Source organism: Epinephelus lanceolatus, chromosome 18 (genome assembly GCF_041903045.1).
Source record: "Epinephelus lanceolatus isolate andai-2023 chromosome 18, ASM4190304v1, whole genome shotgun sequence".
Lineage (NCBI taxonomy): Eukaryota > Metazoa > Chordata > Actinopteri > Perciformes > Serranidae > Epinephelus > Epinephelus lanceolatus.
In genome coordinates this window covers 23,159,441-23,185,574 of record NC_135751.1, presented here as the reverse complement: position 1 = coordinate 23,185,574, position 26,134 = coordinate 23,159,441, and the positions used below count along the sequence as shown (strand labels likewise).

Genomic DNA, 26,134 nt, shown 5'->3' with positions numbered 1-26,134 from the left:
CCTGCAATCTGTATTTGTATAAAAAATAGTAAACCGAAGTGGACAGCCTTTAGTTTTATTATTCAAAAAAAAAATCCTGGCAGTCACTGGTGCTGCTTTAATATCTGTATTGATATTGATGGCTACAATCAGGCAGATATCTTCGAGTGATGAGGCCCTTGTCCCATGTGCTGCGCTGTCCAAAGAGCAGCCAGAAGGCTGGAGACAGATCAGTCTGTTTCTCCTGGGAACAGCTTCTCACTCCAGAGCTTCTCCAAAGTGTCTGGACTGGCTGTCGACACTCCCTGCCTTTAATGTATGATCAAGAAAAGCTTTAACTCATTACTCTCTTCAACGCCCCTCCCCATTCTTGTCCTAACTGCTTTCGTATGTTTAATAATACTGCCTTCAGATGTAATTTGTTCCACTAAGATGCATAAGGAGAAAAGTTGTACAGTAGTGCACCACTTCAGCAGGACTGAGACTTTTCAGCAACTCATATGGTGGAAAAAAGAAGAGATGAGAGATCCAAGACAATTATTTTTATTTCATTTGAGATGATTGACAGCTGGGGATTCATTTCATCTTTTACAAACGACCAGAAACGCTACATACCAAAAAACACCTTTTTATCTTACTGTGGAAATTAGTGCGGATGTATTCCACTTTTTCATAAAGATTATTTGGCACCATATCTGGTATTTAAATTCATTTTAAATGAGTGAGCAGGTTGTCAAAGCAGTGGAGCTGCAGTTTTCTGTGCTCCTAAAAACTAGAGGGCAGGACTTGCTGCTGTGAATGACTCTAATTCATAGGTGTGGATATATATTTTTTGAAAATGTTCATTTGTCTCCCCCTATAAACACATGAAAGTAGCAGAGGGCTTTTATCATGATAAAATTAAAGACAATTACACCATATATTGATGCAGAAAATGCACGAATCGGAGCATAACAATTCACCAGAATGTAAGAAATTAAGTGTTTGATGCTCAAAATTTTCTGGTGGATGTCCTCTTTCTGTCTTTATTAACCCAACTAATTATTTAACCTCCTTTCTTTTTGCATTAATGGCTAAATTTCACTGAACCACACACACCTTCCACTGAAGGCCTGCTGTGGATGTTTCTCCTGGGAAACACAAATCCAGTCTGGGCCCTACTAAAAAAGGTGCTGGGTCAAACTCCAGGTGCTGCGTCCTTGAGCACCTATCTGAGCCCGGACTTCAGCCTAAGTTGCTTCCAGCTGCATGTGAGCGGCGTTTGTAAGCGTAGTGAGTCACGGGAGAGCCACACAAATAAATAGTGTGAGGTGTTGTACAGCTATGCTGACTCATAGTAAAGACATGTTGGTCAAATACACCACTGGTGGAAAAACCATCAGAGGCACTTTGGGTTAGAAAACCCCACATTACGCTCTCCCTTGTAGGCCCAGCTTCCCCCTCTGCTGTGGTGAAAGGAGAGAAAGCACCTCTACTACTCGCCTCTTTTGTTTATTTACCTTCAGAATTGCACCCTGCTCTTCTTGGACCATGTTCCAATGTGTTTTGTTATGTTTCCTTTCAAACAGAATATCTATGCGTGTGGTCTCTGGCCATGTTTGGCTAACACATGCACGCATTCATGCACGCACACTCCCATTCAACTTTCCCCCTGTGCCAGAGGTCCCCTTTGCCCTTCCCCCCACCTCTAACTAAACATCGCAGGACAGCAAAAGGGAACTTCAAAGTGGCCGGAGGGGGTACTCCTTTTTTCCTGGCACTTGTCATCATCTAAGGGACTGGCTGCTCCCCTTATTACTCTAATTGCTTCCAACTGCTCCAGGAGGCTTTGATGAAGGGCACTATGGAGCATGCTGGAAGCACCTGTTGTTGCAGAGGAGCACAGGTGGGCCTTATTGGTGGTGGCATGGAGGCGTGCGGACAGCGCCGCAGCTTTCTACTGAAAATCACACGTCTCAAACACATACAGAAAGACGCTCTTAATGTAATCTCTCTATTTGAGTGGTTGTGAAATTACAGATATACAGAAAAAATAAGCAGAATTGAAGTTGGAGGATTCAAGCAGGAACACACAGGCAACACTCTGGCTCCATCTTGTGGCTTTGCCATGCTAGAAGTCCAGCAGCTGCATTGGAAAAGAGATGAAAAACTGTGAGATTATTATTGGAAATAAATCTTTTGAAACAGACTTATCCTATGTCGAATTTGCTTTTATGTCTGACCATCATTTTCTATAACAAACTACGAGCAGCTTGAGCAGGTCTGTGGGATTTCGGGAATTTATTTCAAATCAAACAGCACAATCTGAGGCATCTAGGCTGAGTGTGCATCACAGAAATGATTCAGAATTCAGGAGCCAAACAAGAAAAATAACATGCCCTGCTGGTCTAAACAACAAATCCATATTACACGGGACACTGGAGCAGCCTTTGCATTGCATTATTAAAATCTCTGGCTTTTAAATAACTTATAAATCTACAGTCTTTTAAGATACGCACCAGCTGAGGGAGGATCTTTTCAAAGTGCTCTATCTCTACTTGATCGCAGTCTTCAGCCTCAGCTTGTTTCTGTGATCTCACAGCCGCCTCTGGGAACAAGATAACACATTATATTAACCGTTTTATCATTAGGCAATCTGTATACAAGTGTTCCCAGCAGAACTCCTTACCTTGGACAAATACTTTAAGCATCTCTGCCATGAGTAGCACAGCATCGCCACTTACTGTAACAGAGAGTGGGATTTAGTGAGCTGTGGAATCACATATAAAACAGTTTTGGAGTTGTCAAAGATAAACAGAAGGGACCCCAAGGAGTTGCACTTGAGATAGTTCTGAATATTTTTTGGGTCTTCTCTTGTTTGCCTAGTTGCTAACTAAGCAGCAGTTGTAGCATTGCTAGGTGCGTTAGCCTCACCCTCTGCACTTTCAAGTGGACGGTGTCAGAGTCTGTTAAAAAGTTATGAAACAATCCATTGTGCCACACAAGAATGCCTGTACACTTGACACAGTAATACAGCTAACTGGCTAAGATGCAAAAATAATTACAGGTGCCGCACAGCGATGTAGCGTTAGCTAGCTCACATGAACACATAACGATTCCTGGGTAACAGTCAGCCTGTCAAAAATGTTGTGTACTGTTAACTAATAGGTTTTATGAATAGACTAATTATCTTGGCTAATAATTTGTTAGATTCACGTTAATGTGGATTTTCAGACACATTTTACTTACTAAAACATTCATTAGTTAATTAGATTATTTAGAGGTCATTTGGTGGCCCCCCTATAGTAACTCTGAGGACCCTCTAGGGGTCACGGACCCCCTGTTGAAGACCCAGGGAATAGAATATATCTTTATTGTCTACCATGGATGAAGATTTGTCTTCAGCGCAACAAACACAAAAGACACTGTTACAATTAAGATGACCGTACCAGGCAGGAAGGTGAAAAGTTAAAACACTCTCAACCATAATTTTGTACACTAATCTATAATCAGCTGACTAACACTGAGGCCACTGCGTTTCCTAAGACGATAAGGTTGCTGTGAGCATCTCTTGAAAATATACTCAGTATTTCCAGAGAAGCTCACATGGGAGTCCAAAACCGTACCAAGGTATTTATTTCCACAACTTCAACACGTTGTCCATCGAGTGAAACTGGCTCTGTCTTCAGATCTTGTTTTGTGCAAATAATCAATTCTTTAGTCTTGGCCATATTACATTCTAACTCGCTGATGCAACACCATGTTTAAAGGGCTTTAGTGTGGGCCTGTGTCTGCTCTCTATAAAAGACCAACTAAAGCCATGTCGTCAGCATATTTAAACAATCTAACATATTTCTCATTGATCATAAATTCATTAGAAAACTGAGAGAATAGCACAGGAGAAAAACCTCATCCTTGTGCGCAGCCTGTGCTCACAGTGAGCACATCTGACATGCTCCCCCTGACACAGACTCTCTGTGTCTCTGACTGAGAGAACTAACACTGCATTAAAGTTCAGACCAACTGGCCCCCCAAAATTCCACAAATGAAACCCTGGCATATCTTTTTGAATATGTTTATCCAACTCACGTCTGGTTTTGTCCTCCTTGAAGAAACTTGACAAGAGTTTGCTCACTGTTTCCTGTAAATGAGGAGAACAGAGACCCTTGTAACACAGTGTATGTGACAGTAGTAGATGATCTATGTTTACCAATGACACAAACTAAATACACTTAATGTTATACATTTAGTGAATGGTGCACAGTTTTTTGTGTAGATATGAACACAACATAGTTTTCCAAATAAAATGTCACCTTTTTTCCACTTCAAATATCACTGCTTTTGTCTTGTAGCTTGCTAATGTTACGCTGCTTCCTCATATCAAAGTGCTTTTGGGAAAACGGCAACTTAACGGGCGAAAGCGCCGAACTCTGGTTTTATCGCGAAATAGTAACTACAGAGCACTTTTTCTAAAACAATACAAACCGCTCTTCCATTCGGCATACATATATTGCTCATTCACCGCATAATATCTCAGCGATGTATAAAGTTTAATCGTCTCACAGACTAACAAGGAGCAGCTGATGCGCTCTGTAAACAGGGTCGGCGTTAATGTTTAATGGAAGAAAATAAATGAAATTCAGCGACAAAGACGAAGCAATAATTCCGGTTTGTTATTTATCCACAAGGAAAACCGACTAAGTATAAAAGACATAAACAAAGTAGCTATATTCTTCTACCTTTTTGAATCCAATTTCTGTCTCCTTCTCCGCCATGTTTGTGACGCTGTGAGAGAAACTTGGCGCGCTCTGCGTAGCGATTGGTCGCTGACCTCTTACGTCATTCGCACCGCCTTCCGTCTTTATTTTTTCATTTATTTTTTTTTTTAAATTTTATTTATTTATTTATAATCGAAATATAGATTGTGTGATAGTTACATCATTTTAAGCAATTATAAACGTTTTCCTATTTATTTTTAGTTTTTTAAAACATCACATTTGTAATACGTGAATACCTCATTTTGTAGTTGACATACACACCATATTTTAATATTTTTCATAAGCCTTGGCCTATATTTTTAAGGTTTGTTAAATGTTATTTCCCCATCTTTAAAAAAAAATAGGACACAAGACAAAGACAAGACAAAACTGAAGCTTTACACTTAAAGGGCCAGTGTGTAATATATGGCATGGTTTATTGTCAATCTGAATCTGAATCTGAATATTCTACCCATTAATATGTTTATACAAGTGTATGATCGCTATAAAATAAAATTCGTTTGGTTTTCGTAGCCTTATAATTATGCTTTTATATATATATATATATATATATATATCAAGGGCCTTGCTTTAGAGAGGTCGCCATCTTGCGCCGCCATGTATGTACGGCAGACCGAGCGGACAATCCAGCCAGCCAGAGAACGCGTTTTGCGTGTATAAATGAACCAACGAAGACAGCGGAAGGAAGGAAGAAGGAGGAAGAAACAGCAGAGAGTGTTAGTAGTTCGTCGATAGAGAGTAGTGAAAAGTTTTTTTAGTTATAAAGTTTGCGAATGGACCACACTTACCACGCAACAGGAGAGAATGAACCCGAACCGTCATCTGCGAGGAAAAGAAGACGCAACTTCACTCCTTGTGATGCACTCTCTGCGGTGCTTTTCCTCCTGGTGATATATCTCCCAACGATGGTAGCAGTAGCACCGAATCCCATTCTGTGCATTCAGCCTCTCTTCTCACCCGCTCAGCATCAAACACATGGAGTTCCTCATCTGTATGCTCCGGCTCAAACAGGTATGGCTCTGGATCTTTGTCCGCTACAAGAAACTCTTCAAAATCGCGTTCAAAGTCGTCCATTGCAGCTACTATAGTCCGGAGATATTGCTAGGCTAAATAAACAGCTGAGCCCTGTTACCGGCTACGCTGTCAGTCAGTGTGCGGGCTGGAGATTGGTGGAGCAGAGAGGGGAGGGGGGTCCCCACTCGGGATGGTAAACGAGTATGTGTGTAAAGTTATGAAGTGTGTCTGTTATGCTAGAAGAGTCAGAGTTTGGGATGGAGTGGAGTGTTACCGGAGTTTCTGGAGTGCTCAAATAAACTGGCCTTTTTCCCAAACACTCCTCTGGTCTCCTGCTCGTGAGTGATTCATTACAATATCGTAACATGGCTTAGATTTCTAAATAAACATTCACCTCGTCGCTAGATAGACCTACTCCTGAAAAAGTCGTGCGCAAGGCTTTTTGTCCCTACGAGGCCACCGTCATTTACCCGACGGGAGGGGTGAGCGAGTGAGCCCTGCAATCTAGAATTTGACCACTGATGTCACTGTTTTCAACCCATTTCACACACTGGGCCTTTAAGAGCAATAATGTGGCAAGTATGAGTTAAGTGTTTTGCAAAGTGTTACATACTTTTATAAACTACAGATCATATTTCTTGTGATCAAATGTTTATTAGGATTTGAAGGACATCAATACATTCACCAGCACATAAATAAAATAAATATATAGACACATATGCATACACACATACATATACACAGATATGCACACATATATACACATACATACACCCAATAATGATAATAATAATAATAATAATAATAATAATAATAAAATAAAAATAAATAAATAATAGAAATACAAGTAATAAGTAATTAAATAAGAAAAACTGCCACAAAAACAAAGAAACAAAGTGCCACTGATGTATAACCTAATTAGAGCTATCAAAATGTTAGATGCCATCCACAATCTGCAAAGTACACCAAAAAAAAAAAAAAAAAAAAAAAAAAAAAAAACCAACAGGGAACATCAACCAAAGAAAACAGGACCAGAGGGGGTGGGGGAGGTGGGGCCTCACACTAAAAGGCCTTTGAGAGCCTCCACTGTTCGAGCCCAGCACATTGTCACTTCCTCCCTTGCCCCATGGACGCGTGCTGTGGACAGTTCCAGAAGCACATCATCTATGAAATTAAGCAGCCACTGTCGTCGAGTTAGTATATGGGGAGGTTTCCACCTTGTTGCAACCATCTTCTTAGCTGCAGTCAGGCCAGCCAGAAACACGCGCTTTGGGGATTTTGGAAGTTTCAGTTGAGAGAGATCATTTAAAATAAAAACAGATGGGGACAGGGGGATAGGAATGGACATGAATGAGGACAGTACTCCCTGCACCATTTTCCAAAAATTAGCAACACCTGGGCATTCCCAAATCATGTGGAAAAAGGTACCTGCTGTGCCTGTAAAACATAGTGTACAGTTCAGATTATCTTTAAGTTTCATACTGTAAAGTTTACGAGGAGTCATATATGTACGGTGAATGAAATTTAGATGGATCTGTTTGTGGTCAGGATTTCTGGATGACTGTTTAACTGTATCCCAGACACCATCCCAGCTGAAGTCGGGGTCCAGGTCAGGGATATCTGCCCGCCAAGACACATTAACTGGCAGAGTAACGTATGATTTTTCCAGGAAATAGTGATACGGTTTAGATACAATTTTTCTTGATTCCCGGGCCTGACGCAAAAGCTTGATCAAAGAGTGCTCCTCCTGTGGACCTTGCCAAGGTACGCCATATGTTTTCATGGCTGTTCTTATAAACTACAGATCATATTTTATTCACTAACACTGGCTGCAGTAAGAAAGTAAACATCTCATCTATATACTAACATCCCCATGTCTCTGACAGTCTTTGAATAAACCATAACATAGAATAAAACTTTATTATCCACCCAAAGTTGACAATAGTCACAAGACACAACAAGCATTTGAGAGCATTATTTACATCCTTATGTTTTTAGTCTTTGAGGTTACAGAATATTATAGCTACTCCACATTAGTTTAAGTTCACAATCCCCAGATTGATTTACATATAGCTTACATTTATGATTTTAGACGTAGAGAAAAAGTTAGACAGTATTTTTTAATTCATCATCTTGGTCTTTATCTAACCACTGAGCATCCTCCAGTATGTAGCTCAACCCGAGTGAACGCCGAGTTCGAGGCAAACTAGCGGCTGCAGCGACCTCCTCATCTGAATCCTCCTCTATCTGAAAGACAGAATTTTAAAATCAGGTACTGCTAATCAACATTTCAACATTTTACATCCAACATGAGAACAGCTCTAAACCAGCTCTGCTCCAACAGAGGGAGAGAAACAAGTCACCTTTGGATTCACAACTCGTGTCACTTCCACAATGCCTCCAATGTAGTGAGGACCAGCCCATTCTGCCCTGTCTGCTTCATCTTTAGTAGCAAATCTCACATAGGCCACTGCCTTATCTTCCCCCGAGATGGGGCTCCTCTTAACCTGGCATCCAGTGCAACAGATAAATTAATTTGTAAAAATAAGTGACAAAATATCCAAGATCTTCATAACTTGTTAAAAAAATAAAGCATTCAGTATTTACCTTACACGATGTTGTCCTCTATACTATGTGATGTATTGTGTTGCATTTTATTCTAGGCATGTGAACAACATGTACTCGACATGTAACTTTGCTACCTTCTTTGAAAAGGAAAAATTTAACTCAGTGGATTTTTATCTGGTTAAATAATTCCAGTGGCACACTAGATGTGTTCAAACTAATTTATTTTCATACAGCATGTTCAAGATAATAACTCATAAACTTTCACAGAATATGAAAAATAACTACACATAAAGAAATACACATCCTGACATACAACAGGAGCTCTATGTATAAATAAATGTTCACCGCTCCATTATGAAGCTAACAGTCAGCACATTAAGAGCTCACACATTATGGAATATGTTTGATGTCACACTTTACTGTTTCTGGTTTTGCTTGTTTTGTTCTCATTGTGTTTTGTGGACAATTGTCCTGATTTCCTGATGGCGTCTCATTGCTCTGTTGTTCAGCCACAGACTGAGGGGAAACACATTATTATATGGAGGACAGCGTTCACACAAATGCCTTCTCAGATTGTAGGTGAATTCGTTAAGACAGAGATTAAGATGTACTGAGACTACTCACCTCATCTATGAGGGGAAACCAGACTACTTTGTTCGTAAATGGCTTGCAAACTGGCAATGAGGAACTTTTTGTCTTTACCCTCCTGTATACAACAACCAGAAAAAATTAATTAAGATCAATATCAACATACGGTGTCAACGATTTTTAGACATGCTTACAAATATTTAAACAACTATTTGATGGATTTCCATGAAATTTGGTAAAAACATTCACAGTATCCAGACACTGTTTTGGTGATTTTGACATTTGTGTTTTTCCATGACATGACCATCTCCTGATTTTTCCTCTGGCACCACCATAAGTCAACGTTTTCACATATCTATTGAAATATCTCAGTCTATAGGCCCGTTTCCACTAAAGAAGTTCCTGGTGCTATTTGGGGGGCAGGAACTACTACAGAAACGTCCTCTCGCTTGGCCCTCTCAACCGCCGTGTCTCCACTGAGAGAGCAGAGTAGGAGGAAGGTTCCTGTAAAGTTACCAGGCTCTGTATGTGATGTAATCGTTGCGCGACCATTTTGACCGGGGCGACGTAGGGGCGTAGGGATGCCGTTAGCCGTTGGTGGTGTCTGTAATAACTCTGGTCACGGTCCGTGAAAAAAATATTTTTTCCAGCAGATGTCTTAGTTACAACATGATTGAGCTAACTGGAGTAGTTTCATGTCGTATCCGACAACGGGAGGCTTTTAACAGATCACGTCCTGATGTTAGCTTTGCTGCTGCTGTTAGCTGTCCTTGTCAGCTGATGCTTTCTAGACATTGTGATTTCCCAAAACTGAATAAATACCACACATAGCAACACAAAACTGCTTTGCTAGCTCAATCATGTTGTAACTAAGATATCCGCTGGAAAAAATATTTTTTCACGGACCGTTTATTGAGTTATTACAGACACCGCTAACAGCTAAAGGTTAGCCCAGCTAATCTACGATAACCATGGTATTAATTACAAAACGTCACATCCCGCCTTGAGCATATCCAATCAGCACCAAGTAAACCCCAAGCCCCAGCCAGGAGTTTCTCGGGGCTGTTCTGAGTGCCTACTCCGAGGCAGGGACTTGTTTAGCTCCTGTAAAAGTTCCGGAACTCTGTCCTTCGGGGGTGGTTCCTGCGGTGGAGACACGCACCAACAGCCCCTGCCCCGTAAAATTACCCCGAATTTCCTGTGGTGGAAACGAGCCTTATATGGATTACCACTGACTTTGGTCAGACATCAGTGACTCCCCCCTGTCCTCCTCTGTCCTCTCCTCATTATTCAGAGACATGGTGCCTCTCTTCATTTTTATGCTGATGACACACAGATGTACCTGCCCGTTAGATGATGGAATGATGCGTTCACTCAGTGACTGCTTTACTGATGTTGAAACCTGGATGTCAAAAAATTCTCTTCAGCTATACTTGGTCATAACAGAAACTGTTGTCATCGGACCCCAGCATGTTACACAACACATTCTGCCTTTGGCTGGTCCCCTATTGGATTACATCAAACCTGTTGCAAGAAATCTTGGGAGTCTGGTTTGACAGCGATTTAAGTTTTGAGCAGCATATCACAAAGCTTGTGCAATCATGTTTTCATGTTCTTAGAAATATTTCAAAAGTACGATCACGATCGTACTTTGAGGTCCTTGAGCAGAGGTGTTTGTTCCAGAGGTCAAGCTGAAAATGAAAGGGGACAGAGCATTTGCTGACAGGGTCTCGAGGCTCTGGAGCAGTCTGCCCGAGGTAATCAGGTCGGCTGAGTCAGTGATCTCTTTTAAGTCCCTTCTTAAAACATCCTTTTACCTGAGAGCATTTGCTGATTTTACTTGAGTTTTGACTTCATTTAACCCGTCTTTTATTTCCTCAGTTTTTATACACTAAAGTGTTTTATCCATTCTTTTAAAAGGTGTTGTTTCCATGTCTTGTCTGTTTTAATTATTGACATGACTCTGTTTTGAAAAGCATTTTATGAATTAAGATTATTGCTAAAATACCTGCAGAACTAATCACATTTCCATCTGAGCTGTAAATTGTGTTTAACAGCAAAAAGCAAATGCTAGCATGCTAAAGATGGTAGACATTTCAAACATTACACCTCATACGCATCAGCATGTTAGCATTGTTATTATAAGCATGCTGACATTAGCATTTAGCGTAAGTGCATCGACATAGATCCACTAGTATATAGACTCTTCGCCTTGTTTAGAAAAATGCGTACGTTTTCAACTTGCTTTTCTAACCGGCTGATGATTCTCCTTTGGCCATCAACAACTTGAGTGTGAAAATATATCACCATTCTGAAAAAAACAGAAAGCATAATGCATCAAATTTAAATTTACAGAGCAGTATTCAGGTACTGAATTTGTACTCACAAATGTTTCAAGAGAGCAAACAGCATTCCCACCACAAGACAGTCAAAAGTGACCCTATGGTGCATCTTAATGTTAAGTTCTCTCCTTGGAGAAATTTGTACTCTGCTAGCAGCACGAAATAGAAAATTAAATTGATAGCAGTTATGAAATAATAACATCATAACGTCACCAGTCACCACTCACAGGAGGACTCCACTAGCGAGGAATAAGAACAGTGGGTTCTCCACCAGAGAGTTGTAGGCCCAGCTGAGCCATGACAGGATCGGGTGGGCGTTCTCCAGCTCCCGTGCCCACAGCTGTCCTGACTGAAACATTGTGGTGAGATTCCTGAAAGGGCCGCATCCTGACGAGGGTTTAATCCTGCAGGCATCATACAGATCAGATGGATTTTTGAAGATACAGTGCAGTTTGTAAGTGTTTGGAGAGTAACACCTTTTCAAATTCAAGCACATTGGATTTAAAGATTTCCAAAGACATTGATGTTAGCTGGGATTAATCTATATTTCTCATAATGTGAACAGATCAGTGACATCAGTGACCTTGTGAAGGCCTCCTCAGAGGTTAAATACCTGGGTTTCCACACCAGTTTGTCAGACTAGTTCCAGCCTAGTCAGACAAGCATGAACTGATGAAGCCTCTTGGATAAGAGGTGAAACGTCTTCTAAGACAAAACTAAGTCCAGTTGCGTCCGATTCAACTGCCTTGAGATAACTATGACCTGGATAAATGAGAATATCCACAGGCAAATAAGCATATTTCCAAAATGTCAAACTACTCCTTTAAAAATGGGTCTGAAATATACAGTTGCTTTTTAAAAGAGTAATTTCCCGTTAAAGCTTGGGGATATAGTTTCAAGCAAACATTATTCTAACAGATATGAATAGCTTCTTTGCATATGACATCATTGCCTACATCACTGCGTTGTCTAGATGGAGGGCAGGCAACTGGAGGCAAACACTGCCAATACTGGGAAAATGCCTGTGATTTGCACTGTTTTTAAGTCATGAAAATAGTAAAGGGTAAAGGAGAGAAGTAAAAAACAAAGCAGCAGCAGATGTGGATCAAAACCTCCATCTTCAGTCTGGAGGAGCTCAGTCAACTAATTTGAAATATAAATGTTCAAGCGTTGTGTTAAACGCCCTGAGTTGGATACAAATACAATGTGCTGTGACAACTTCTGTGTTTTTAGCCATGACATAGATTTTGAACAGCTTTCCACAAGACCTCTAGGAAAGGCTGACCTAGTAGCTAGGTAGAAAATAATAGCTAAAGTTTGCTAACGTTACCTGTAAAGTCAACCTGAAAGTAATGCATCCATGTAGAGAGTTGAGAAATGAGACAAAAACAGGACAGCAAGACAGTTTGAGTCATGGATCCAACGGCACACAAAATAGCAACAGTCCACTAGACTCTTGTAAACTTTCATCGGCTCACCGTGTAATGTTAGAAACATTAAAGGGAAATTTCGGTTTATTTCAACCTGTCTCCTATCGTCCTAAATTTGTTTCAAGTGACTAGTGACATAGAAATAATAGTTAGCATGTTAGCCGTTAGCCTAGATACAGCCGGGGCGCATAGTAGCGTCAGACCTGTTAAAACATAATTGAACGGGCAAAGTTAGTCCACTAAACAAGCTTTTTTTTCCACAAAGACCGCCTCATATCGTTAGGATACATGTCAGAGGACATATAGAAAACAACATATAAACGTGTTGTCTTACCTTACCGGTGTGCTGCCATGTTTGTTTACCATTTAGCTCTGCTTTCCAAAGCGCTGCCGAAATATCACGAGAACAAGCAGCGATCTGATATTTTTGAAAAGCAGAGCTAAATGGTAAACAAACATAGCACCATACCGGTACGGTAAGACAACAAGTTTAGGCTACATGTCATTTTCTATATGTTCTCTGACATTTATTCTAACGATATGAGGCGGTCTTTGTGGAAAAAAGCTTGTTTAGTGGACTAACTTTGCACTTGAAGTATGCCCGTTCACTTACTTTTTAACAGGTCTGACGCTACTATGCGCCCCAGCTGTATCTAGGCTAACGGCTAACATGCTAACTATTATTTTTATGTCACTAGTCACTTGAAACAAATTTAGGACGATAGGAGACAGGTTGAAATAAACCGAAATTTCCCTTTAAGAGGTCTCGAGGATGAGGCAATTTGTAATGATGACACTCCACACTCCGCAAATTGGTGAGCTTGTGGGAAAAAAAACACTTTTCTTCATTTTGTATGGATTACATTTAACACGAATGTCAGTTTTTGGATGATACCTGCTGCCTGCGGGTTCATCCAGCCCTCTTATGTAGTCACTTTCCTCTATTTCCAGTTCCTCCATCTGAATTCTGTGTGTCATAATAGCCACACAATTGCAAACAAGCTACTCTGAATTTGTTGGGGACTTTACTTTCAGATGTGGATTAAAACACATCACTGACTCAAAATATCCTACAGTGCCTATTTTCATTATAACAAAGCAACGAGTGCAGCTGTGAGGCTAATAGATGTGGTTTTGGCAACAATGGATGTCTATTGTAAAAAGTTATATCAGACATTTGTTAAATTAAGACTTGTTGATTTCAGACTTTAAATGGAATTTAGAAGAATAAAAAAAACAGAATATATTCCCAGCCTTACACTTTAAAGGTAAGATTAGTGTCTGGTGAAACTTGTAGGACTCCCTGAAACTAAAACTGGATAGTGTACTCTTTAACGTCATGGTCATTGTCCTATTTTAACACACATGTACACGTTTAGTGGTAATTTGCTTGGCACACAATGACAGACTATTATTGTGTCCAAAACATGTTTTTAAAAAGCTTTGCATGTCTAAGGTTGTGAAATTCTCGCGTGCCGTTCAGTGGGGAAACTGCTTGTTAGCATCATAGTAAATAAAACAGGGGATGTTGTTTGTCGTACTCACGTCCAAATTGTGTAAGTGACAGACACAGCAGCACCGAGAAACGAGGGGAAGCACAAAAGACAGATGAACAGTGTCGTCATCTGACTGGCCCTCCAAGGCTTTCTGGACGCCTGACAGTTGAGCATTAGGCTGCTCTGTGGGAGAAACCAGAGGAGGAATGTGAAGTTTGTCGTGCACCTCAGAGTATAAACACATTGTGTGACACCTTCTGTACCGACCTTCTTCATGTAAAATAGCACAAACAGCTTTATGATCTGGACGGCAGGAAGTAGTGGAGCAAACAGCACCCCGAGCCTGGGAAGAACTGAACACCATTAATGTTTAATCCACTTTTTTTTGGTTGAATATGTGATTGATTTTAAGGATGTGATGTAATATCATGTCATTACCAAGTAAGAGTTTGTCCGTATATGAGTTCCAGCACATTACGAGCAATGTCAAACACTGGCATCCTGTTCCTTCTCAGCACTTTCTTGGAGAAGAGCCTGTGAGGGAAGATGCTTAATTTAACTGAGTGATTTTATTAACAGCAAACAACAGAATCAAGTCACATGATTCATGGTTATAAAACGCCAACTTGCCTCCACAGGAACTCTCCCAAAAAAGTGTAAAGCACAGTGAAGACAAAGTCCATCAGGAGCAGGCGATACAGCTCTTGCCCCACAAAGCTCTCCCAACACTGAAGACCACAGAAACATTAATGTACACATTAATTCAGTAGGGATCAATAGCAGCAAACACAAAATCAGGGGGCATGTCTGCGTATTTTAGGAATGATCAACATCACACAATTCAGTGTCGCTCCAAAACTATAGTCAAGAGAAGGTGTAAATGTGAGGATTCTTGTAACCTGCAGACCACGACTTTCTGGTTCCACAGCAATTCTCCCGAGCCAACGGAAACACAGCACTCCAACAATGCTGACCTTCAACAGCAGGTTCCTGAGGAAATAAGGAGGAGATTTTATATTTATGATAAAAAGTAATATTTTAAAGAAAAAGGGGAAAATTGATTAGAAATGCCACCAGAATGCCACCCAGCTTCACAAGTCCCCCTCCACCCAAAAATGTAGTGGATGATGGCTCTCTTGGGTTTTTCAAACTAGAAGGTTGTTTTCATTCCAACTATTTTGGGAGCCAGTCATGCTTCATAATGAAAATGACATAAGTGTAATGTGGAAACTTGAAACCTCCTCCTGACAACAGACTTGAGAACAGACTTTTCAGTGAAGCCAGATACATCTTGTGTTCAGCAGTTCACTGTGGGAGTATTAGTAGATGTAATTTAAATAATTTTCAATAAGGTAATTGAACTGATGACTGAAAAACACATATCAAAGATATATTGTGTATTTTTCATGAGTCTTAAAACGTGCCCAGCTGGTTCGTGGGTGTACTGCTAAATTCATGGAAACAACATCGAAGACGTCTTCTGGCAGTGAAATGACATCTGTGACAGTGTGTTATGAGATAAACCTGCACATTATAGAGCGGCCTTTTATTGTGACCATCCCTGGCACACCTGTGTCGTATGATGCTGTTTAATCAGCATGTCGATATGCCACACCTGTCAGGTGGATGGATTATCTTGGAAAAGGAGAAGTGCTTACTAACATGGATTCTAACAAATTTGTGACCAAAATTTAAGAAAGAAATGTATAAATGTTGATATCTTTAACTTAAACTGGTGAAAAAATGGGAGAAAAAACGAAAGTACGTTAGGACTGGTACAAAACCAGATTTTCACTACATGATTATCGTGACCAAAAGAGTTCATAATAAAGATGTTACCCTGCTATGTATAGAAAATCTGAAAAAATGAATAAGCTATCAATCAAATTCATCTTTAACTTTGTTTATTGTGCATTTTGTCTTTTTTGTTGGCAATGAATTAAACTAAAAATACACCTGTAGGGAGGTGAAGAGAGTGTCTGTAACCATAACTGTACAAACACGTACAAAAAGAACTGTTACACTGAATGGATATAATGAAAAGGCAACCAGATGGCACTGGAAGATGGAGACAATGCAAGAGATTATTTACGAGGCACTTGATTATTTACACAGTATTATCATATGTGTGTTATCAATATGATATCAATATTTTATTTTCAGGCAACACAGTTATCGTCAATAGTGGTATGTTGTGACATTAGACTGTATAAAATAATGGACGTAGCTGCTGTGATGTCGGCCATTGCTTTGTGGAGTCCCGTTTTGAAGCTCTGAGTTCAGAATTTCGGCCAATGCCATCTTAGTTTTTGGAGCCAGAAGTGACCATATTTGGACGAGAGGGTGGAGCTGTATTAGCGAGGGGTGACTCAGACTGTCTGTCACTCAAGCTGCCCGCTGTTAATCATGCATAACTTCAAGCCTTAATAAAATTTAAACAGATGAGTTAAATAAAAATTCACCACCTGTACAGTTGTGGTGAATGTTGAAATAAGCCACAGAGACCAAAACCTTTTTTTCTTACCAGGCTGTGAACATGTTTATTTCTGATATAAAGAAGGGCTTTTTAAACATGGCTGTCAATGGGGATTGACTGGCTGGAGGCTGGAGCCAACCTCAATGGGCCATTCAAGAGACTGCAGTTTTGGGCACTTGGTGCTGGCTTCGTTTTTCAACCTTTGAGGCTGCCGCTTAATCACACCACTCACATCGTGCATTGTGCATCAAACCTAATTTTTCCACCTCAGAAACATAGCTAAGGTGTGACCATTTCTAAAAAATTGATTCACGCTTTTATTTCAAGCCGCCTCGACTACTAAAATGCACTTTTTACTGGCCTCCTGAAAAACCTTATCATCAGGCCAGTCTTAGCTGCTCTGAACTGGCTTCCTCTTACATTTAGAATTGATTTTAAGGTCCTCCTCCTTGTTTACAAAGCCCTACATGGGCTAGGATGGAGCTACATCGCTAACTCCCTTGTTAACTATTTGCCTCCAAGAACACTATGATCATCTGCTGCTGGTTTATTGGAGGTTCCCAGCAACAGCCAGAAGATGATCGGGGATGCAGCCTTTGTCAATTACGCCCCAAAGCTATGGAACACACTACAGTACCTATAGATATCAGGGAAGCTAGCTCACTAAATATTTTTAAAAGAAAGCTAAAAACATATCTGTTCACTTCAGCCTTTAACTAGCTCTAACTTTCCTGATACAGGTCAGAAACTTTCTTTTTCGACTTCGTTAGTGCAGTTTGGCGTACCACAGGGATCTGTCTTGGGTCCCTTACTTTTTTGTATATACTTACTGCCTCTTGGTGACATATTTCGTAGATTTGGCATTAACTACCATTGTTATGCCAATGACAAGCAAATTTACATTCCACTTACACCTGACAATCAATCCCAACTTACAAATCTTGAATCCTGCTAATCTGCTGTTACTCACTGGATGTCACAAAATTTTTTACAACTGAACGCCAACAAAACCGAATTACTAATCATAGGCCCGAGCACCCAACTACCACTCCTCACTGACCTTAGTCTAAACATCGACAACTGTGTTGTCACCCCAAACTCAACAGTTAAAAACCTTGGTGTGACTCTTGATTCATCTCTGTCTTTCGATGCTCACATCAGGGAAATCACTCAGATAGCATTTTTCCATCTACGCAACATCTCAAAGATCCTTCCCCTGTTAAATACCTCAGATGCTGAAATCTTAGTTCACGCCTTTGTTTCATCTAGACTTGATTACTGCAATATCCTCCTCTCTGGCCTACCGCAGTGCAGCACAAACAAATTACAATTTGTTCAAAATGCAGCAGCCAGGATACTAACCAAAACCAGGAAATATGATCATATAACCCCAGCTTTAATCACTCTCCACTGGCTCCCGATCCAGTCCAGATCAGACTTCAAGCTGCTTTTACTCACCTACAAATCTCTACATGGCCTAGCACCCCCATACTTATCTGAACTAATCACTCCATACGTTTCAACACGTGCTCTCCCCTCACAAAATGGTAACTACCTCACAGTCCCCAAAATTCACAAAAAAAATCAGCAGGTGGTAGAGCATTTTCCCACCGTGCCCCACTTCTCTGGAACCGGCTCCCCCAATCAGTAAGGGATGCTGAATCCATTGATATTTTTAAATCGAGACTAAAAACCTATTTATTTTCCCAAGCATATGGCACAACTTGATAGCACTTTTTTAAATTTTATTTTAATTGTTTTTGTAAATAATTGTGCTTATTTGTAAATTGTATTTTTTTTTTTTTGTAATTTGTATTTTTCTAATGTATTTTTGTCTATGTGAACTGTAAAATGTTTCGAGACCATGTTTATGGTGATTTTACACTTTAAATAAAGCTGAATTGAATTGAATTGACTTCACACTGCTGCAACTTCTTTTAAAACTCTTAAAATTTTACTTGATTTTATGAATAGGTTAACAGCTCTAGGATTTTATGAATCTGTTCTGTTATGTTCATTATATCTATTTTCACGTGAAGCAGTCAGTGCTTATACTCCCCTAATTGTATTTCTTGTATGAAAGATGCTATATAAATAAAGTTTATTATTATTAGTAGTATTAGTATTAGTATTAGTATTATAGTAAATTATGTTTGCCCTATGCTTTAACACGTCTAGATTTCCTATATACTGTATGCTTCTATGTGATGCCACAGTTCTTCTTCTCACCTGAAGATGGAGACATAGACACGAACACTGGGTGAGTCATGTTTCTCTATCCAGGCACACAGGTTGAAGAGGCCGGGGAGTAACAGGTTAATGCCAGACACCACTGCAGACAAGAGCAGCAGCTCAGTTTCTTTGAAAGGCCTCTGCTCAATGACAGCCTGTGAAGGGACGGACAAATGACAGTGAGTGAGGGCTGGAGCCTCACGATCACAAATGCTATTACTTCCACACCTGCTTTTCCAAATGTTTGCTGTGGAAAAGCTCTATGAATATGATTCATTTGGACATGAGAAAGACACAAGAGAGCTCCGATTCAGGTTATCAAGGCTTATTCACAAAGCAAAATATCAGGTCTTAGAAAGTGAGTAAAAGAGTGGTGATCAAGCCATCATTGGCTGACACATCTGATTTAAAATAAGGAAGAAGCCTATCTTGCTCTCAACATCACTGCCAATAGCACGGGGCTCTTGTGTGTTTAGTATCTTTGTGGGCAAAGTTTAACATGCATATTTATTTGCACAACAGGAAATCACATGAAATATGCATGTTTGTGTCAGGGAAATACAACCTAGCATCTTAATTTGGTCCCCTCAGTATTTTTACCAGCTGATAAAAGTTGGCATGTCAGGTGGGGTTGTGGGATTTCTCCAAAGGGGGGAGAAGTTTGCGAAACACAATGTTAAACACACTCCTCCTCCAGTATCTCATTTAGGATCAGTTTTGTGATTCTCACACATTGCAGTTTTGTAAGACACCAAGAGACCAAAAAAATGGTGTGTTGAACTTCTACCAGGAAAGAAAAAGGAGAAGTAAATTAACTGTGGTGGGAAGGTGCCTCTTGATCAGAGCTATTTTTGTTGTAGTCTTGAGAAAATGTCACACAGGCCCTATAGCTGCTCAGTGTGCATGAAATCTGTCATGTCTGGCTGCACAACAGTAGCTGTTTCCTCTAACCTCTGACAGGTAGTGGACTCCCATGGCGCCCAGGAAGATGCTGGCCAGGCAAATAGTCCACGCCACCAGGTGCACCATAAGGCAGCCGAGTCGCTGCATGCAGGTCTTTTTATCTTCTCCACTGATCATCTCAGACAGCAGCTCCTGTTGGAAAAGTTTGTAAGGTCAAGCCAGAAGCATTAAATGATCTTCACAATGAGCTGGAGCTGCGATAAGCACTGCTATTGATTATATTTAGAGCAGGGGATTTAAAATGCTTTATACTGTTTCTCCTATTCTGCTTTATAAAATATAGAACTGAGAATTTCTAAAAAATAAATTGACCACACAAGCAGAGTGTTTTTCATAGTTTTCAGAGCAGGCAGCCACCACAGCCAAGATGTTCACCACTGTGTGAGACAGTGAGGGCCAGAGCGAGCTTGATGTTATCAAAAGCAAGGCAAGAAGTATGGCGTGCAACCGAACACACACTACTACACAGAGCTGCCTCAACGCCTGTACGTCACAGCCTGCAAAACAGCTCTGCTCCAAGTGCCTTATAAGTGAACCAAATCCGGACATCTGCAATCAAATTAGTTTGAAATGTGAAAGACAAAAGTACCCAGAATTTGCATCTATTCAAACTCTTTTCTGCGTAAGGAAACTTTTATGGCTGCATTCATCTTGGTTTCCCTAGTGACAGTGAATAAACAAGGCTGCGCTGATGCTGTGAAAATTAAATTATATGTAATTTTTTTCAACTAATTTTCAGTTCTTATTTATAAAATGCTAGAAATATGGAGATAACAAACATTAAATAATATGTTTAGGTAAAATTGTAACTCTGGAAGGCTGACTTCCTCTTTGGGCAGAGATGTTATGACAGAGGACTGGCCAACTTTTCGCACATGTGTAGACTGAATGTCTGGCTATTTGTACTCAGATGTCAAATAAGATCTTAAAAAAAAATCTACTGAGAAGTCTGAAAATTTGAGTCTGGAATAGTATGGGATTTTAAAATGGCAAATATGTAGGATCCCTGCATGTTTTGATTGGTTCACACTGATGTTTTCATCTGAAGTGTAGAATCATCATCTCGGCCTCTTAACTAAGTTTGTATCTACATTGAAAATGAGTTTTGCACATAGTGAGTCAAATTTAACTTTGCTGCGTACTTTGAGCTGAGTGCTGATTTTCTCAGACTGCAGTCTCACGGACGTCTTCTTGCTGACTTTAAAGTCCCAGCAGCAGAAAACCTTTACAGCCAGATTCCCGTTGGACTTGAGGACTTGAAAACTTCTCCCGAAGGACTTGGACATGCTGCAGGAGAATGATATAACCATGAAATACACCTGATGAAGAGGAGTAAAATGAAATTAATGCATAAGTAGTTCACTTATTGTCCAACCTGTACACCAGGATGATGCAGATGAAGAAGGCAGTGATGGTGATGGTAAAGAAATAGGCTGCAGGTATGCTGTATGGCACTACGTGGGGCTTATCAGCATCACACACTGGCAGATCAGGTGAGTCAGTGGTGGAGTCAGCAGCTCGACACGTTTTGAGGACGGTGTTGGTGTAGTAGCCGTAAAACATCACACTCTGAGAGAAGTAGCCCTGTCAGAGACAAAGACTTGATTCGGGAACAAAGCCTCGAACACATCCCATTTCCGCCCAATAGTATTTAAACACACCTGATGCATTCTCTTTCCCTTCGACACATTTCTCACATCCCACACACCCAGTCCCATCTTGCTACTCTTACATCTTTTTCTCTGCTCCTTTCTGCATACAGGAACCAGTTGGGGCTCTATCCAAAGTCGAGCTCATGAAGAGACAACTCCCCCACTCAGTCTTACTCCCGGGATCCCTCCTGTGTTCCTGCCTTTGACTCAACACGTTCATCACCATGCTCACCAGCTACCCAGAAACCCAGCCTTCATCCCTCAACCCTCAACCTTTAGTCTTCCATCCCTTTATCCCTCAACCCTCATACCCTCATTCCTCACTCGACATCCCTTGATCCTTACCCTGTCATCCCTAACCTTTCATCCATCTGGCCCTTGACCCTCATCCCTGCTACCCTTCATCCCTCATCTTTTCGACCCTCAACCTTTCATCCCTCATCCCTCATTCCTTCATCCCTCATCAATTCGACTCTCAACCCTTCATCCCATCGGCCCCAGATCTCCAAGAGGTGTTCAACTGGGTTGAGATCTAGTGGCCACGGAGGCTGTAATATATGATTCACTACATGGTCGCTAAAAGTAGAAATATGTTAAGGTGTGGATGTATAGTTGTATAAAGCGTTTACACTAACCTAAAACAAGATCAGAAATGAGGCATTTAAAGAGCCATGAGGGTTGCAGAGTGTCCAAGGTTAAGGTCCCTTGGAGAATATTCCATGTATAAGGAGCACTGTAAGAGAATGACATTCTTCCTAGTTCAGATCTGATTGAGGGAATGTGAAGCAACAACCTGTTCTGTGACCGAGCACCGAGATTATGTAAGGTCAGAGTTAAAAGGGATGAAATATAGGCTGGAAGCATCTGCATCAAAGCTTTACAAATGAACAAATACCAATGCTGTTCCCGCCTCACAGCCAAATGTGGCCAGCCAACCTTTCGGTAAAGGTGGCAGTCCGGAGTCATCAAAATCCAGGACTCGGGTATGGGTTTGGGTTTTGGTTTAGTACTTATTAATTCTTTCTATTCGTACATACACACTCCCACATACACATCCATGTTACCCCAGTAACTTTTACATTTATACTTGAGTTGTGGCATTAGCTCATCGGCAGCAGGATAGATCTATACGTTGCTGAATATGTTTGCTCGAACTGTTCAAGTTGGGGGTTTTTTGCAGAGCTGATTGCTGTTCCATTGTTATCTGTTGTGTTTGTAGTAAAGAAATGACTCCCATCAGGATAGAAACGTTTCATCACAGGATCAAGGTGATCACTCAGACAAAAACTTAATTGATTTTTAGCGACCCCTCCCACTAAGGAGACAAGCGGAACCAAACCATGCCAGCAAAATACCCCCCACAGCATAACAGAGCTGACAGAGCCTCTCACTGTACAGGGGTCAAACATTCAAACCTGTTCCGTTCTCTTGCTGTACTCCACCCATGTACTTGCCCACTTCAACAATGTGGTGGATGACTCATTAAACCGTATCATTTTTCCCCCACATCACTGTCAACCAATTTCCTATGGTTTTCACACCACTAAACTGTCATATGTACATTCATCTTTGTAGCGAGGGGTTTTTGCACATGTCATGTCCTGCATTGTTATTCTCGGTCACCTGAGGATGTGATGCTCTTCTGTTTTTAATTTCAGTTCACACTAATATATGACAGTCATCAGATGTGTCCACCACAGTTTCCTGCCCTATTTACTGCTCTGTTTTCTATAGCTGTCACTTTAGTCACTGTTTCTGTTGAAACACTAGCAGCCAGCCTGCCATCAGTGCACCAACAATGAACACTCTTTCAAAGTCACAGATCTTTTTGTCTTGCCAGCTTGTTACGGCATTTTTACACATGCCACAGAACCATGGATAGATGACTGAACAGGCCTACTGTGTCAGAGCCCCTCTGCCATGCTTTCATTTGTAAATTATTACTTAAATTAACATGTACCTACCAGGAAGGGACTCAAAATGACCCCAAAAAGATGCAAATGAACAACAAAGACACACAAAAGTATTACAAAAAGAGGCAAAACAACCACAGAGACACAAAATGACCAAAAAAACCCCACAAAATTACTTCAAAGAGACAAAAATAACTAAAAACCTCACAGAAAGAGAGGTGGTGGGGCCTTTAGCATACCTGTGCCCAGGGGCCCATTGTCTCATGATCCGCCCATGCACAGAGAATGATTGGATGTTAAGTGCTTAATTGTACCATGCAGTAAACCTGTGTGGAAGCATCTGCATTCTTTACATTCCTCTACTTATTTACTCAGGTTTATCCTTAAATTTGTCACCAGTCTGTTTGTGTGATGTATCTTACCGTGCCTGTGAGAAGCTCAAGGCCAGTGAAAGTGTTGAAATGAGAATCATGATGAGGAGGAGGAGGGTTAACGGCTTGAGGGAAGACCAGGAACAGGCCGTTAATGACAAAGAGAAGGAGGTTAAAGAGCAGGAGGGTCCGGAGAAACAGGAAGTAGGAAAGCACCCCGGTTCCGAAACGTCCACTCAGTCTCTTCATGGGTGAATGCCACAGCTTGAGGGAAGCGAGGACGGGGAGGCAGCTGAACAGGCAGTGACGCCAACTCTGAGGGGAGAAAAACAAGACTGATAAACACAAACAAAAATGGTTTATGTCTTATGTAGCCCACTGTTTGTACTCACCCTCGAAATGTACGCCTTAAGACGACTGTAGCATGGAATATTTCTGCTGATGAGCGAACTCTCGGCTACGTCACTGAAAGCAAGTCGCCTTATAAAAGATAGATGAGGGAGTTATCATCATGCCAGTGGCAATAGTTTGCAGGCCATTCAGTGTTTTCAGTGCCACGTGTACCTGACTTCCATCTTGTCTGCCAGGCTGATTGGCGTGGCTCGCAGCTTTCGCATTCCCTCACTCACTGAGAGGCCTCGGAGGCTGGACACCAACTGCTCCTTCTTGTTTTCTGTGAATCAAAAAATATTCATTGATTCATTTTCCATAATCGCTTATCCTGTTAGGGGTCACAGGGGGGTAGGAACTGGGACAGGTCGCGAGACTGTCATAGGGTTGACACACAACCATTTACGCTCACATTACGGCCAATTTAGAGTCACCAATTAATCTAGCCTGCATGTCTTTGGATTGTGGGAGGAAGCCGGAGTACCCAAAGAAAACCCATGCTGATGCGTGGAGAACATGCAAACGCCGCACAGAAGGGTTTCCCCACCTTGGGGTTCAAATCAGGAACCCTCTTGCAGTGGGGCGACAATGCTAACCACTGCACCACTGTGCTGCACTCAGCCAAATTATTGATGCATTCAGAGACAACTTGCTGCAGCCAACACTGAAAAGCAGTAAGGCTTTAAGCAACAGCATTAGGTTTCTGCTCACCTTCAATGTTGATTTCTTTCATCTCTGCCTGAACAAATTCGTTATGGGTTGGTCTAGAGGAGTCAGAAGCATCCTGGGAGGAGGTCTGGTGTTGCTGTAGGCGAGATGAGTCTCTGGCACGCTTGGGAATTACTGCAGCAGAATGTATCCCTGTGTGGACAAGGAAAGCCAACTTAATAGGTCAACTGAATGTTGTCAACAAACAGACAGTAGAGGAGGGTTTCATCTCACCAGCAGTGCGACTGGGCATGGAGGAGAGGACCTTTCGGGTAGCAGCCGACCAATGATGCCTCTGTAGAGGGTTTATTTGCTTTATGTCTACGGTCTCATCTCTCATGTGGCCACTTGCAGTAAACTCTGCATTTGTTCCCGTGCATTCCTTAAAAACGTCCATCTGTAGGGTTTCAGGACACCACTGGGTGCTGGCTGCTGGCTCTCCAACAAGCTGGAAGGAGTCCTGACGTGGTTGACTCTCTCCCACATACCTGGGGGAGAGTAATTACCATCAGAGGAAAAGATGACCCAAAGGCCTTGGTGTGAATACCCTCCTTACAGCAGCAAGAAAATGAGACTTGCCGCATCCTAAATACATCATGTTGCCAATCGTGATTCACCAAAGATTTGTGAATTGTAAAACACTTTTCCCACCATGTGTCACCCAAAGCTTTCCAGTTCCAGGCCTAAAAAATAATGCTAAGTATATGCAAATGTGCTTCAAACACTGACAATGTTCTCTCCGAGCACTTGACAGGAGCTTCAACAAACATCAAGAAAGTAAAGCAGAAACACAGTCTAACGAAAGACACTTAGCCCACCATCAATGGTGATTTAAAGCCCAACCGAGCAGAAAGACGCAGAGGAAATGACAGTCAGGTTCAACTAAACAATGAAAAGTAAAGGAAATCTCAAATTAAGTCTTCAAGAGAACTTACTCAAAGTCAGAGTCAGAGTCCGATTCATGATGAATGCTGACACTGTAGGCCATGGTCTTTAATGATCTCTTCACTGCAAACACACAGCTCCCAGCGGCTCATGCGCCCTCAGTCAAACAGTGGACCACAGAGATGTGGGTTGTCTCTCAAATTGTAGCACTCTATTCTTGAATAATTGTCAAAACACATCAGACAGACTTCCTCTCGCTCTCACACTCTCTCCCTAGCTGCACAGCTGTGCCTCATTTGCATTTGGGTGCAAAGTTATCTGTCTGCATCAGTGTGATCAGCACCAGTGCAATCAGTTAAGTGTCCTTGAC

The 26,134-nt window shown here is 41.2% G+C and overlaps 2 protein-coding genes across 4 annotated transcripts; both read right to left on the bottom strand.

The window, feature by feature from the left end:
- Positions 1-506: 506 nt before the first annotated feature.
- cenpx (centromere protein X) lies at positions 507-4,779 on the bottom strand. The gene is made up of 5 exons (XM_033644083.2): positions 4,698-4,779; positions 4,048-4,099; positions 2,648-2,701; positions 2,478-2,566; positions 507-2,104 (listed from the first exon to the last, which is right to left on the bottom strand). Exons 1-5 carry the CDS (start codon positions 4,731-4,733, stop codon positions 2,090-2,092), a joined length of 246 nt encoding a protein of 81 aa, XP_033499974.1. The 5' UTR covers positions 4,734-4,779; the 3' UTR covers positions 507-2,089.
- Positions 4,780-7,865: 3,086 nt separating this feature from the next.
- LOC117268166 (transmembrane channel-like protein 6) lies at positions 7,866-26,057 on the bottom strand. 3 transcript variants are annotated; one of them, XM_078161469.1, is made up of 19 exons: positions 25,815-26,057; positions 25,114-25,367; positions 24,883-25,032; positions 24,346-24,454; positions 24,174-24,261; positions 23,833-24,096; positions 21,221-21,429; positions 20,988-21,132; positions 19,834-19,977; positions 18,880-19,037; positions 15,074-15,164; positions 14,805-14,902; positions 14,613-14,708; positions 14,442-14,517; positions 14,224-14,357; positions 11,476-11,652; positions 11,139-11,217; positions 8,943-9,024; positions 7,866-7,997 (listed from the first exon to the last, which is right to left on the bottom strand). In XM_078161469.1, the coding sequence occupies exons 1-18, from the start codon at positions 25,865-25,867 to the stop codon at positions 8,944-8,946; spliced, it is 2,406 nt and encodes an 801-aa protein (XP_078017595.1). In that variant the 5' UTR covers positions 25,868-26,057; the 3' UTR covers positions 7,866-7,997; position 8,943. The 3 variants fall into 3 exon arrangements, with proteins under 3 accessions (XP_078017595.1, XP_033500270.2, XP_033500271.2); XM_033644379.2 differs by lacking the exon at positions 7,866-7,997 and adding an exon at positions 8,155-8,834 and having other exon boundaries at positions 25,815-26,056; XM_033644380.2 differs by lacking the exons at positions 7,866-7,997; positions 8,943-9,024; positions 11,139-11,217 and having other exon boundaries at positions 11,511-11,652; positions 14,442-14,527.
- Positions 26,058-26,134: the final 77 nt, after the last annotated feature.

Coding starts and splice junctions, on each gene's coding strand:
- cenpx (XM_033644083.2), bottom strand. CDS start 4,733: ATGGCGGAGAAGGAGACAGAAATTGGATTCAAAAAG. Junction 4,100..4,697: donor CAGAAATTGGATTCAAAAAG/GTAGAAGAATAT, acceptor CCTCATTTACAG/GAAACAGTGAGCAAACTCTT. Junction 2,567..2,647: donor GCTTAAAGTATTTGTCCAAG/GTAAGGAGTTCT, acceptor TCTTGTTCCCAG/AGGCGGCTGTGAGATCACAG.
- LOC117268166 (XM_078161469.1), bottom strand. CDS start 25,867: ATGGCCTACAGTGTCAGCATTCATCATGAATCGGACTCTGACTCTGAC. Junction 25,033..25,113: donor CATGCCCAGTCGCACTGCTG/GTGAGATGAAAC, acceptor TTGTCCACACAG/GGATACATTCTGCTGCAGTA. Junction 19,038..19,833: donor GAGTCCACTACCTGTCAGAG/GTTAGAGGAAAC, acceptor GTCCCTTCACAG/GCTGTCATTGAGCAGAGGCC.